This window comes from Lates calcarifer, linkage group LG20, assembly GCF_001640805.2.
Source record: "Lates calcarifer isolate ASB-BC8 linkage group LG20, TLL_Latcal_v3, whole genome shotgun sequence".
Classification (NCBI taxonomy): Eukaryota; Metazoa; Chordata; class Actinopteri; family Centropomidae; genus Lates; species Lates calcarifer.
The window spans coordinates 4,131,733-4,146,146 of NC_066852.1; the positions used below are offsets into that span (position 1 = coordinate 4,131,733).

Here is a 14,414-nt window from a genome sequence, read left to right on the forward strand (position 1 = left end):
AGCAAAAAGCCTTTTGTGTGGTTTTCAGCTAACACTGAGGAGGATTCATAGACCACTCATGTAAACAGGCCTTTATGGCTAGCACTGTTGCCTTCCACACACCAGTCAATGTTAACAATTAACTTAAACAAGAAATTTCAGTTGCTTTGTTTTCAATTTTATTTTAATCTACACAGACAGTAAAACATTTAGAAAAATGCACTGGGGATATAGTGTGTGTGTGTGTGTGTGTGTGTGTGTGTAATTTTAACATATTGAGGAGTTAGTAGGGCCTGGAGAGGATTGTTCATCTCAATTCAAATATAAAATTCACTTAAATATTTATTTACATTGTCTGCCAAGCTCCTTTTTGGCATATGATTGATGATGAATGATGAATGATGATGAATATTGGATAACGGGGACCATTCTCAACATTTAGTCTGTCACATGATTTTCTATAAGAGCACAAAAGGAAGACATTCCTTTGCCACCTCCTCAAAATTTCACATCTGATCAAGTGGCCTGGGACTGTATAAATCAGATTATGTTGTTCAGTAACTGTCTGGCTTGATTGCTTGAGATTTTTCAGATTTATCACATGAATTTGGCTTCATTGCAAAAGGGTGACTCTTCTTTTGTTTTTGTTTGCTATACGAACACAGCAGTCAGTTGCTGTTGCTCCTTATCCTCTCCCTATCTGCTATCTGTACCATTCTTAAATAGCTCATTTTCTCACAGTTCACACAATAGATATATTTTACTGAAGAAGGAACAAGTATGGACTTTTACGCTTAATATGAAAGATGAAAAACTGTGGCACAGTGGGTTACTATCAAGGTCAAGAACAGGATATAAAGTTAACCCTCTGATACACAGATTAATGTATTTCTGATTTTTTGCATAACTTTGTGTTTTGACTTATAAAGTTGTATTTTTTAAAGTATCATCAAGTTTTAAACATCCCAGAATCAGCACAAACTTGGTTAATTGTATATGTATATCAATAAAGACTTATAATTCACAATGAAAAAAAACAACTTTTTATTTATTTTCAAACAGCACTGCAAACCACAATGTCGAAATAAAAACTCAATACAGAAAGTTGCACACTTTTCTCTGGATTGTGTTAGAAGTGATTTGAATCTTCTAGCTTCTTCTGCTTGCCAGGAATTTTCTTTTTTTTTCCTGCCTGCATATCCCTAAAGATGCATCATGTCAGGTCCGTCTAGAATCACACAGAAGGGCGCCTGCCATGCCTTTTACCAGAATGGGGTATTTTTCTTGCAAATCAGACACTTTCCCTTGATTGAAATGACTGAAATGATTTATAGTAGTATTTGGTTTATTTCACATACTTTTACTTCATTCTATTATATTATACTACATACTATTCTACAATAATATTCTGTTTACACACTATACATTGACTTAACTATGTTGTGATTGCTTATTGCTTAGAGGGAAGACACACACAGTATTATCATAATAGATACTGTAACCTGTAAACTTGATGAAAAGAGGAACAGGCCAGATCTTCAGGCCACACTGTCATGGTTTCAGCCATGGCAACCAAATTGAAGATGGATTCCTTGTCAGTCCAACAATCAGAGGTGTATGGGTATGTGTATGAAAAGTAAGAAAAGGTCATTTGTAGCAACAGGTTGTTTTCCCAGTAACAGTGTGAATTTTGTCAATTTGTCTAAATTTCTAATTTAAAGCAAATTTCACTGCTGCAAAAGGGGCCATTTGTAGTGGACTTGTGCAGTTATTTTTAAGTGTGGTGCCTTATACCCAGAAAAAAAACTGAGAAAAAGGTTGTATATTTAGAGCTGCACTGCTACTACTAATAGTGTGAGAGCACCACAGTGGGCAGTCAGAAACCTCAGAGTCTGCAGCTTGGTTTGGGAGGCAAAAGTGGAAGAGAGACTGAAAAACTGAAACCTTTGTATGACAAAGAACCAGTTTGTTTCTTGTTAAAACCCCAAAGCTGAATGCTGCATACAAGTCATCAGTGGTGTCCAGCAGTACTGTCGCTTCAGCTACCCTGGACAGGGATACAGAGGATGACAAGGAACCAGTACTCTTTTCACCCACCCCATATGTAAGGCTATCATGGTTATGGGGCAGTTGTGGCTTAAAGGTTAGAGAGGTGAGTTTGTGACTAGAAGGTCACTGGTTTGACAGGATTAAATCTGGGTGGGAGAGGTGAAAAAAGGCTACACTTGGTCTCCCTCATCAACACTACTGTGATGCTCTTAGCTTCTGCTGTCCAGCAGTTCAGGTTCTACTATGTGATTTGCTATTAATGTTCTTGAATAACAATAAAACTTTGGCATGATTTGACTGTAGTAAAGTAATTATCTTGTTCGACTATTTGTCCATGTTGGACAAATGAATACAGATATATGCTTTCAGTCCATATTGTCTGATAAGAGTAAACAGACATATTGTCATTTAAATATGTGATGGTAAGAGTGTAACAGGGACAGAGCTGCAGTTTCTGATGTAGAGACTTGTAGGCCCTATATTCGACCTTGCCTTAGTGCCAAATATCTGAGTCCAACATTTTGTCATTATGCTACTTTTATTTCAAATACATGGGTATTTATTGTCAGTCTTTCCATGTTGCTAATGACAGACCAATGTGATGAACACATTGTTTTGGTTCCTGAGTATGGACATCTATGACCTTGGATGCAGGCCAAGTTTAACACCATTCATAGGCATGTACTCCATAAACTAGAACCACAGAAATCTATTGAAAATTTTTAAAGTCACCCTAAAGTGGAATTTATCTCATCTGTATTTTTGAATTGTTGAATTTGAGGCCTACATTTAACAAGCAACTACCAGGGCTTGTGATGATGAAAACAGCCACTTCCAGCAAGTTTGTCACATAATCCTCTACCTTAGCTTTATAGAACTGTTTGTCCTGAAAGTCTCTGTTTACCTGAACTCTGACTCACCAGCATTCCATTGCCCTCCAGTATTTTATCGACTTTGGTCAGCTTGGTGTAATGAAAAGCAACAGATAAAAGAAAATGGGAAAGCTACATGGTTAAAACTGCTACTTTCAATTAACTGCTGCTGCATAACTGCACAAAATAATCGTTGGAAAATCCAATTTACACTCGTTGAATGGGGCACTGCTGTCCAGTTTGGGAAGGAAATCGGGGATATTAATTTTTATATCAATATTCTGCATAAATATCCACACCGTTAATTTTAATCAGTCTGATATCTAAGATTGTGATTTCTTAATCAAGGGATCCGGCTCACCATTGCAAAGAAACACACAAAACTGCTGGGTCTACAGGTGTATTTACAGTTTATTGATTACTAAAGTAAATGTAGATATAGGGTGAAAACGTGAAATGAAAATAAAACAGAAATGTAAGGATGATCAAACTAGCATGTTGAACTAACAGCAGGTAAAATGAGCAGAGTGATCTGGTGAAAGCAAATCGTTATAGTCTGTAACTATTATATATATTATTTTATCATCAACCCTTGTCACGAGCAGAATGTTAAGACCAGCGTACTGTGAGTTGCGGCAGCTGCAGACTTGGCTGGAATCCAGGCGGTTGAAGTTGTAGTGGTAACCATGGAAACGCAGGATCCAGGATTCTCCCAGAGGCTGTGTCTCGGGTTAACATGTTGACGGATTCTGCCAGTGTCTCAGTGGTTCAGCATTAGTTGAGTTTACTCGCAGACTTTCTGTCTCGGCAAACTTAGTTTCTTGCAGGTTTCTTTGCAGGTGGTCATGCAATCTGCGGGCCTCTCTCATGGGTTGAGGAAAAATAAGCTCTTACGTAGCCTACTTAACGTTTTCTGTATAACTTTAGAGGAGGCTGGTGTCAGCCAGATGACTCTAAAAGTGTCAAAAATCTTCAGAATAAAAACGCAGGATTATCAAAAATAAGTACTCAGTATTCAGATACGTTTGTGCCTTTGGTTTAACTTTGATGTTGCTTGGCTTAAAAAAATAGAGAAAGTCACTTGTGCATATAGACAAAAGAAAAAGTTACTTGCACAGCACGTGGTTGAAAGAGAACAAAAGGAACAGAGAAAATTGAAATGCAATAGCAAGTGGCTTTGTAGCTTGGAGCTGATTTCAACCAAAGCCGTTGTCTTAGTTTTTATTCTCTTGAGGATAATATCAGGTTTAAAGGCAGAGTGAGGTGGTCTCAACCAATCATGGTTTGTTGTCCTCACTTTCTTTGTCTCAGAACGAAATATGATCTCTTAATAAACTCTAAACTATTAATCTGGAATGCTTGCGAATATCACATATTCGCCTTCCACCATGATCAATTAAGACATTGTACAAGACGAGGTATAACTTGGTGGCACTAATACTTAAAGAAAGACAATACATTAATACAAACATGAATCAACAATCTTTACAAAATGGTCAGACAATTATTTCATATAGTTTCAAACATTAGAGGATTGTGTTATCAAGGTTATCCTGGAACGTGACATAATTTACGCTCAGATCTCTGGTGCAGAGAAAGATAAACAATGGAGGAGACAAAACCTGGTTAGGTCTGTGGATCCAATCTGTAATAGTTCCTTTTCAGGTTACTTCCTTGATAAAGTCACAGTTGAATGTTTAATGCAGAGACAGTTTGTTGCAATAGAATGAAGATTTGAAGAGCATTTATTTCTAAGTTCCTGATGAACTGGAGTCCATTAGAATTGTCTCTTCTGAATGGGCCATTTGACCTTTGACCCTGGCTGGGAGGAAGAGTTCTGTATCTGCTTCTTATCACAGAAAGTTGGGGTGGCTGAAGAGAAGATGGGGGTTCAGGTCATAATTCTCAGTGACCATACTTTACCTTGGTGCAGTTCTGGGAACACATTCATGTCTTTTTTTATAAATTGTGTGATAGTCTGATAATAGGTGCCAGACTGACCCCAGGCTGATGCCTGATATCGCTACACCGCAAACTTCCACTGAGGTGCTATACATTGATTGCTCCCCCCCACCCTCTTCTCTTCCCTCAGACTTGATTCAGTGTACAAATGAGATGAATGTGAACATCCCTCAGCTGGCTGACACCCTGTTTGAGAGGACCACCAACACCAGCTGGGTGGTCGTCTTCAAATCCCTCACCGCCACACACCATCTGATGGTCTACGGCAATGAGGTCAGAACTTCAGTAACAACTCCATCTTTGCTGAACTGGATGGAGATATAAAAGATCAAGATATATGTGGTATTTATGTTAAAGGTCCCATATTATGGAAAGCAAGATTTCCTTTTTGAATTTAAAGGAACGTCTAGGTGCTGTATAAATACTGTATCAGAATGTTCAATCCCCAAAGAAATGCACACAACCCATATGCAGAAACGGCGTCTCTAAATGAGCCGTGAAGACTTCCGTAAGGTTGAGACGTCACGACTGTACAGTCACCACCCATCATCCAACCTTTCTTTCGTTGTTTTAACTTTATTAATATCAAGCGGTTATTATGTCACTGAGCTAGCAAGCTACAAGAGGAAACGCTGCACAATCATTAATGTCAGGAAGCCAACATATCATTACACAACCTTCTGAAATACCAGAGCGTTTAGTCTGAATTTGACTGTTTGGCTCATTTCAGCACTGACTACTTAACATTCTCTCAGTGCAGGTGATCACTATTTGCAACTAGATAATTTGCATTTCCTGTGGAAAATGCATGTGAATGCTGAGCGCTGAATGAATCGCTGAAGCAATGCTGGAAATGGCTGAAATCATTGTTGAAATGAACAAGACAAAGTTAAAAGTTGGAAATTATATCATTAACCATCCACTGCTGGACTTGAACCAGCAACCTCTTGATTGATAGGCAACTGCTCTCCCAGTTGCGCCACTCAAGACCCCAGTGTACTGTGTGGTGCTAAGATTAATTGTAGTGGTAGTGAAATTGCAAAATTGCAAAAAAACAGTATTAAATAGCGCAATTGCAAAAAGCATAAAATGTTCATAATGATCTCTATTACTATTATTATTATTGTGTAGATAAAGTGAATACCGACCACAGTATGGCAGTTTAAAAACTGGCCTGGTTTGGGTGTTTTATGAACAGAGAGAGAGAGACAGATAATATGGAGATGAAGAGAGCAGGTGAAGGCTCCTCTTGATGATCAGAGGCTGCTACGGCAAAAAAACGTGAATCGTATGGGCGCACTATTGCTCTTCAAATCTTTATTAATATTATTATTAGTAATACTATTTTTTTAAAAATCTGTAACCATCCACTGCTGGACTCAAACCAGCAACCTCATGATTGCTAAGATCAATTGTAGTGGTAGTGAAATTGCAAAATTGCAAAAACAGTATAAATATCGCAATTGCAAAAAGCTCTGCTCTCTGTTATTATTTATTTTCTCTGGGTTTTTTTTTTGATATTTGTCTGGGTCGGAGCTTGAACACGAGACTTTGGGTTGGTAGGTATCCGCATTACCGATCTCGCCACTGAAGTCCCCAGTGCAGTGCTTGGTAGTAAAAGCAATTTTAGTGATAGTTAAATTGCAAAATAGCAAAATTGTTGTAAATAGCAAAATAGCATAAAAGCATGAACAGTTGAAAAAAGTTGAATAAGCAAAACATTAGAAAGCTTAAAAAGTGAAAAATTTTCATGGCAGAATAGTTTCTACGGCAGAAAGTGCAGTGAAATTTCAGTGTCTGAAGCGGGGATCGAACCGGGAACCTTGGGATTGGGAAAGCTCCCATAGGATCCCATTCATTTTTTAATTCATAAAAAAAAAATCTGATAAAATCATACAAGCATAAGATCAAAAAGTTGTATACAAGCAGGAATGTCCTGAATGAGCTGAACATTTTGATACATTTTGATACTATAGGTTTTTCGTACTTGAAACCACAACTATTTCTTGTTATGGATTTCAAATAAAACAATGATAAAGTGTAAAATATGGGACCTTTAATAATCTGTTTGATAATGGTTTCACCCAGGTACACTGACAACATGTAGTATTTTGTGTTGGGGTATGAGATAGCATGGTATCATCTCATACACTACACATTACATGTTTACAAATAAAGCTGTTTTTTGCAACAGTCAGCTGGTTCACAAGCCTCACATGTGGTTAATGCCACTTGTGCAAGCATACACTTCCTCATACTTTCTTTTTCTTCCAGAGATTTATACAGTATCTGGCTTCAAGGAACACACTATTCAACCTCAGCAATTTTTTGGACAAAAGTGGCCTACAAGGTATGTTACCAACACTGACCACATTATATAGTAATACGCCTTTAAATACTTAGCCAGTATTCACCTTTGTCATGACACTTATTATGATCCCTTCACTTTTTTGTTTATATGTAGGTTATGATATGTCAACGTTCATAAGGAGGTATAGCCGCTACCTGAATGAGAAGGCTGTCTCCTACAGACAAGTTGCTTTTGACTTCACTAAAGTAAAAAGAGGGTAAGGAGCTTTTGTTTCATTCTAACTGATTGCGGTGTTAGTATTGACTTGTACCTGAGCCAATCCTGATGTTCTTATTCCAGAAACTTGGTCTTGTTTGACAGCCTTGGAAAGGAAACAAACAGCTGAATAATACTGAAAATAACATTACAATAGTTTTATTTCCTGCCAAATACATGGTGACAGTTTTGTTAAACGTTGCATAAGCTCATCTGATATGTGCAGTGTTTAACTTCTACAGCTTCACTGGGGGAAAAAGAGTTCCTGTTATTGTGTCACTTCATCATTCTAAAGTATTTTTAAAAAATACACAAACATGATGTTGTGAAGCTCTACATTACAAAGAGAGATGTAATCATTATTAATACATATGTTTTTGTGTTGATTCAGTGAATTTGAGATCATAAGAATCAGCCATGCTCATTAATAATACAAAATCCTCAGATAATGACAATCAAGGCTTGAAAGCCCATTTTCATCTGTGTTAGCAGGCTCAAAGATATCTCAGGAGTGTATTATATTAGATTTGCTGAAGCATTTTTGTTCTGTTTTTTTTTTTTTTTCTTTCCGCAGGTCTGATGGATTGATGAGAACCATGAACACAGAGAAACTCCTCAAGACCATCCCTATCATCCAAAGTCAGATGGATGTGTTACTTGATTTCAATGTGAGCGCTCTGTATTGGCTATACTAGTTGGAATCTCAGTCTTTTACCATTGCTTGTTCTATATATTTTGTGCAGTCTCGCATGAACTTGAAATTGATTGTTCATAACACCTCCACTTTTCCTCCAGGTCAATGCCAATGAACTGACAAATGGTGTGATCAATGCGGCCTTTATGCTTCTGTTCAAAGATGCGATCCGACTGTTTGCAGCCTACAATGAGGGCATCATCAACCTCCTGGGTAAAAACAAGCTTTTGTGTTGTCAGCCTTCCAGATTTACTGTTGGACTGGACTACAGGTGTTTCCTTACTATTCTGTGCTTTATAATAGAAAGGGTCACTACAGATGATGAGGGACTGTGACCAGAGATAAAATACTGAATGACTGACTTCACATGCTTTGAAATTAAGGATGTATTTAGATAATATGAGCATGCATTTCTCTGCTTTTTGGGCAAAGCTACCTGTCTTGGTTTCTCTTTTTTGTAAACATTATTTTCAGTAGGTCTTGTTTGCATACTCTGAAACAAGACAGACAACTGAGATCACTTTGTACTTGGAATCAAAACTGTAGTTGTGCTGTAGTTCCTAATGCTCATGATCATATGATTGGGAACAAGTGAAAGGAAATGATGATAGTGTTTGTGACTTATCATTTTGTTGTGCTTATTTTCTTGTTTTAATAGAGAAATACTTTGACATGAAGAAAGTCCAGTGCAAAGATGGACTTGACATCTACAAGAAATTCCTCACACGAATGACGAGAATCTCAGAGTTCCTCAAAGTTGCAGAGGTTAGTCAGGACCTCAGGTCAGTCCTTCAGGGATTGTAAAGGGGCCTGGAATCGTTTAGATGGGTTTGTTATATGTTTTTTTTTTCTCATCTAAATTCTGATGGCCCTTGATCTGTTATTACAGCAAGTTGGGATTGATCGAGGGGACATTCCCGACCTGTCCCAGGTAAGCCTGGATAATAACCATTTGGCATCTTTGCTGTTTCTTTGGTTGCATTAATTTGACACCCATCACCTCTTTGCTGGCTTTCTTTTACTAAAAAGCGAGAATGGCCAAATTTTGCTGAATTGATGACACATACAACATTATTTATATTCTATATATATAGTGCTAGAATATATATTGTCGAATGAATGATTTAGCTATTAAACAGGACATAAATGTGCTTTTAGGTGGCAAATTACTATGGGATGATGGCTGAAATGAAGAAAACACTCAATGTGCCTGCCTTAAAAGACACTGGTTCTCTTTTGATTGAGCAGTAAATATGTATTCTCTTTGCTCCTTATTGAAACACTGTAGTCGTTAGCATTAGCATTGGTATGAGTATGTTAAATGATAGGGTTTATAATTTACCCCTACTTGTATATAGCCGTGTTGATAGGTTTTTATGTGCTGAGGTTTTAAGATATCCATCGCTGAGAATTCTAATACAGTAGAGGTGAGTGCAATTTTATTCATGCTGCGTTTGTTTGGGTACCATAAACACATTTCCAGTCAACTCTACTGTATTTGGGTTTAACATCTCAAGATCTTGTTAAATAAAACCAAAACCTGTCCCCTTGTAAATCTTAGATTTGGGTGAACAGATTGTTGTAGAATGAAGAATTCAAGAGTTTCCTTTCTGGAAAATACACATCAGTGGGAATTTGGTATGGTTGTTGATGAGTACTGTTGATGGCTTATGATGGCTTTACCTGCTACTCAGATTTTTCATTTATACCATATATATGTTGTAAACAATTAACTGCAATCGCTGTGAAATATGTGTTATATTTTTATGTTTTAGCTCATCTAGTAGCACATAAAAACTACCAGGATGTTAGATGTTAGCATGCATCAAGTGATTGTCACTTCTAGAGAGCTATTATAGAGGCTATAGTACAAACTGCATGACTTTTCATGAATATACAGTGATAAATATAATCACACACTGTAATATCTCTAGACATGTTTGCAAGCTGTGAGTGTATATGCTGGGGGTTATTATGTGTGCTGTAATTGGTTTAGTGACCTCCTTAAGAGGAATTTCCAAAATTTGGCTATTGTTGTCCTTTCACAGGCTGCTAATCCCCTGCAGCTTCAGGCCTAACAAGTTTTAACACCAAGTGCTGTGCACGCCAGGCAGGCAATGCATGTGCCCACTATTAAACCTCACATTCACTTCTGACCTTGCATGTATACAGCAAATAAAGGTGTAAATCAAGGGTTTTAGTCTGGGATGATAGATCCATATTTTACAGACCAGTGACCTGCTGAAATGTTACATTATGTAGAACATACATTTATTTAGAGGCTTTGTTTATTCATCAGGTATTTAGAAGAACTTTATAAGTATAAACAGATGAACCAGATTTAGGTAGCTTTCTACCATAATTTTCTTAATAATATTTTGACTGTTGACTGTTACCACCTTTATTTTCTGTATTTTTCCCTTCCTTCTATCTTTCCATTTTCAGTTTACAGTTTGTGTAAGTATCTGAACCTTTTTCTCTCTGTCTCTGTACTTGAGAGTAGCTCTCTTTGTGGTTTCTTGGCAATAAATTAGCATGCCTCAGTGTTTTTATTTTTGTTTTTTCAGAAGACATCTTGTTTTAGGCTTTGCTCAACTTAATGTGTGTCAATGACATTCTTGCTAGGCCCCCAGCAGCCTGCTGGATGCTCTGGAACAGCACTTGGCCTCTTTAGAGGGGAAGAAAGTCAAAGACTCAACAGCAGCCAGCAGGTAGGTCTGCTTCATCTCTGCTCACTTCATCTAGCACCCTGCCATACAGGCACATGTTTGTTTCAGCAACTGGACTAATTTAAAGTTCTTTTTTTGTTGTTGTAGTTGTTTTTCATCATGGAAGATAGTTCAAAAGTGCATGTTTTTTCTTAGAGTGAAACTGTTCATTTATGTTTCACAGTTCAGAACACAGTAGAAGCAAGTTATGTGTTGTGAATTTCCCATGCAGATTAATAAAGTATCTATCTATCTTAACATAATACTTAAGTGAGGTCAAGCAATAGCTGTACCAATGTCCAGTTGTTGAAGTGTATAGTTTTTCAACTGCTCTGAAATTATTCTTGGTTAGCCAGTGTTTTCTGTGTCTGTCCCATGATGCAGGGCTAGCACCCTCTCCAATGCTGTGTCCTCTCTGGCCAACACTGGCATATCTTTCACCAAAGTGGACGAGAGGGAAAAACAGGCAGCCCTGGAGGAAGAGCAGGCTCGCCTAAAAGCACTAAAAGTACATTTTCCTCTCTCACCTACATTCCTTTTAACTTAGTGCACTTCAGGCCAGAGCAGCAATATTCAGCAGCACTGCTATCCTTAAATTACATTTTTTGTGTTTGGGTTTAAAGGGTGGGAGAAACTGGCCTTGGGGAAGTCTGTTCAGGAACAACTCATGTCTGTTTGCCACTACTGTGATTGTAGCGTTAATGCTGTCAGCAAGGTCAGCAAAACACACGCTGATACAACCTCCTTTACTGGAGTCCACTGTTAGAGTGACAGAGCTGTCAGCAGCCTGGCAGGAGAGACACTCCGTGGTGTGCTACGATTTTATTGCTGAGCCAGGACACACTATTACTTTCTCTGATTGTATGGAAATCTGATGTTTTCAAACCACATTCGATGAACAACAAAGACTCTATACACAGACAATACACATACGTACACAGATGGGTGACTGCTGCCTATGGTTTTTGCACCATTGAACTCTCAAGTGTGTATTCATTTTGTAATGATGGGTTTATGCATTGCAACCCTACCCTACAGATTGTTTTTGCTGACAGTCTGATCGTGTCCTGCAATGAGATTCTCAGTCACTTGAGGAAAAATTGCTCCTCTGCTTTTCCTTACATATCGTGCTAATGTACAAGCATCATGGTCAGATGTCACCAGCCAGTTGAGCAGTATTTGTAACTGAAACTCCTGCCATCTGTGCCCAACAATTCAGATATTCAGGTTTTAGCCCATGACAAATATATACCAGCTGAGCTGCAAACCTTAGCTGCTGCCTTGAAGTTAAATCAATTCATGCCCTTCTTGTTATCAGGATCCTTTTCTCGTGATTATATCAAATGCATTGCCACAATAAAGCAAAATTCTTAAGAAAAAAAAAACTCTTAAAAGGAAAAGAAATACTGTTATACTGAGTGAGTAGTGAGATAAAGGTTAGTCTGCATGTTGCTAACACTAGCCTCCAAATTATTGTAGGAGCAGCGACTGAAAGAGCTCCAGAAGAATCCAACCACAGACTCCTCCCCTGTCTCCACAGTGGGCGGGACAATCAGTTCAGCTCCTGCCATCGACCTCTTCTCCACCCCCAGCTCCACCAACAGGTGAGGCCACAGCACTTGCACCAATTCACTCATCGTAAAGTGACCATTTTTAGTGTCGTGGCTTCTCAAAATGTCTTGAAAGGGATGTCACAGCCTCTGAGAAATGTACATGAATGTACATGAAGTACTTACATATGTTACTGCCATAAATCACAAACTTGGATCAGTAAATAGTCATCCACCATGAAATACTGGTATTTTGTAGCCCACCCCAGCATTTGGCCTTGTTTCCCCTCCTGAGAACTAGTCGTGTGTTCTTAATCTAGCAAAAACTTTATCTATGATGAAGTTGCTTTTCTACCTCTCTGGGAACTAGGCCTGATTTATTGATCTTCTGATGATGTTCTTCACCTTTTGTCATTGTTGTGTTTTGGTCACAACTGATCCAGTTTTTGCAAAGTATTTTAGAGGTCCATGTGCTGTCCTCAAAACCTTTAGCCCCTTCTTCTAGCTTCTTGTGTTTTTAAATGTTTCTGAATTCTCAAAATTTCTCATTATTTTCAGGTTTACATGAAAATATCAGATTAGATTTAGATTTACAGAAATAACAATGTGCTATTTAATTTTAAATGAAAATGTTAAAATCTACATGAATGATTTAAGTTGCTCTAAAATATTGGGGGAATGAAATAATCCACATATTTTTGAGTTGCCATGAAAAATTATAATCACAAAATATCACTGGTTAAACAAAATTTACAGTGAAGTGACTTGAACTATAATTTTCAGAACAGGATTAGAAGTGATTTATATTTTAAATACAATAAAATGCTGACTCTAGAGCAGCAACAGTAATGTTCACAATAGCGAAGTCACTGTAAACTCAGTAACATCTCACAGGAGAGAAATGTCTTTAAGATGTTTCCACACTTTAACACTTTAACTGTGGTAAATTCAATTCAAGTGTAGACTGATTCAGTTTTTTTTTTAATTTTAGCACAAGGCTACAACATATCAAGATGTAAATAAAGTGAAGTAGTCTGAATACCTTCTGAATTCACTGTATGTGGCTGTCATATTAATCAGTGAATAGGAAGCACTGTACCTGACCTGAGAACAGGGGGCATATTTGCAAGTCGCACTAGTGCTCCTAGTTGTAAAATTTAGTTGCACTGTCTCTAAAAATGGTTGCAAAATATGACTAAATGGTCACAGTCTGGAGTCATGACAACATGTAAACATAACACTGTCAACAGTTTAAATACCAGAATTAGTATTAGAAGAAAATATTTCTAGATTACTCTGTGATGCTGGGGACAATTTCAGTTGTATTTTTTCTTCAATAAAATTCTTTTAAAAACCTTAGAACTGAGATGAGAACCTCATGTTTTGTAAATGAGTGACTGATTTATCCTTGATACCCTTATTTTCCTACTTGTACCCTCCAGCACATCCAAGGCAGCCAATGACCTTCTGGACCTGCAGCCAGCTTTCCAGCAGCCGCTGCCTCTCTCCACCACCAGCACATGGGGAGGTCAGAGCTCCACTCTTCTTGGCAAAACTTCAGTCCACACTGCCTCCACATTTACAAGCACACATACACAATACCAAACATACTACTTTGAATCCAGTACTGGAAGCTTCTTACTATATTACTAATTGTTGTCTTTTCTGTGAGGTGTTTGGCATATATATATAGTTACTGTAGTTCAGTGTTTTACATTTTCTGTTAAACATCAGCCAAAGGTCCTACAAACTTACTCATTCTGCTTACTCATGCAAAGGACAGAGGGTATGATTTCTCTGGGAGGTGGCGGGCTGATGTTTCACATACCCTGGTTGCAAACATTGTTACATCATTACTTAGCGGACCTAATAACTAATCCATAAATATTTCTATTCTAATGTACAGTCATGAAAAAGAAAGCACACCCCTTTGAAATTAATTAAAATTTGATAAATACAACCTCAGATGAACAGCAACACATGACATACTACACCCTGTGATTATTTATTTAACAAACGCTAGGCCAAAATGCG

General features: G+C 37.7%; 1 protein-coding gene across 14 annotated transcripts in view; it reads left to right on the forward strand.

Moving 5' to 3' along the window:
- The window catches only part of picalma (phosphatidylinositol binding clathrin assembly protein a), a 41,460-nt gene that overhangs the window by 11,135 nt on the left and 15,911 nt on the right, over positions 1–14,414 (forward strand). For all 14 annotated transcript variants that reach the window (XM_018691225.2, XM_051078614.1, XM_051078617.1 and 11 more), the window contains exons 3-13: positions 4,993–5,135; positions 7,137–7,212; positions 7,327–7,429; positions 8,003–8,096; positions 8,224–8,335; positions 8,781–8,887; positions 9,012–9,053; positions 10,748–10,833; positions 11,215–11,338; positions 12,310–12,434; positions 13,823–13,908. In XM_018691225.2, coding sequence (XP_018546741.1) covers positions 4,993–5,135; positions 7,137–7,212; positions 7,327–7,429; positions 8,003–8,096; positions 8,224–8,335; positions 8,781–8,887; positions 9,012–9,053; positions 10,748–10,833; positions 11,215–11,338; positions 12,310–12,434; positions 13,823–13,908 — 1,098 coding nt within the window. The remainder of the gene's footprint in view (positions 1–4,992; positions 5,136–7,136; positions 7,213–7,326; positions 7,430–8,002; positions 8,097–8,223; positions 8,336–8,780; positions 8,888–9,011; positions 9,054–10,747; positions 10,834–11,214; positions 11,339–12,309; positions 12,435–13,822; positions 13,909–14,414) is intronic.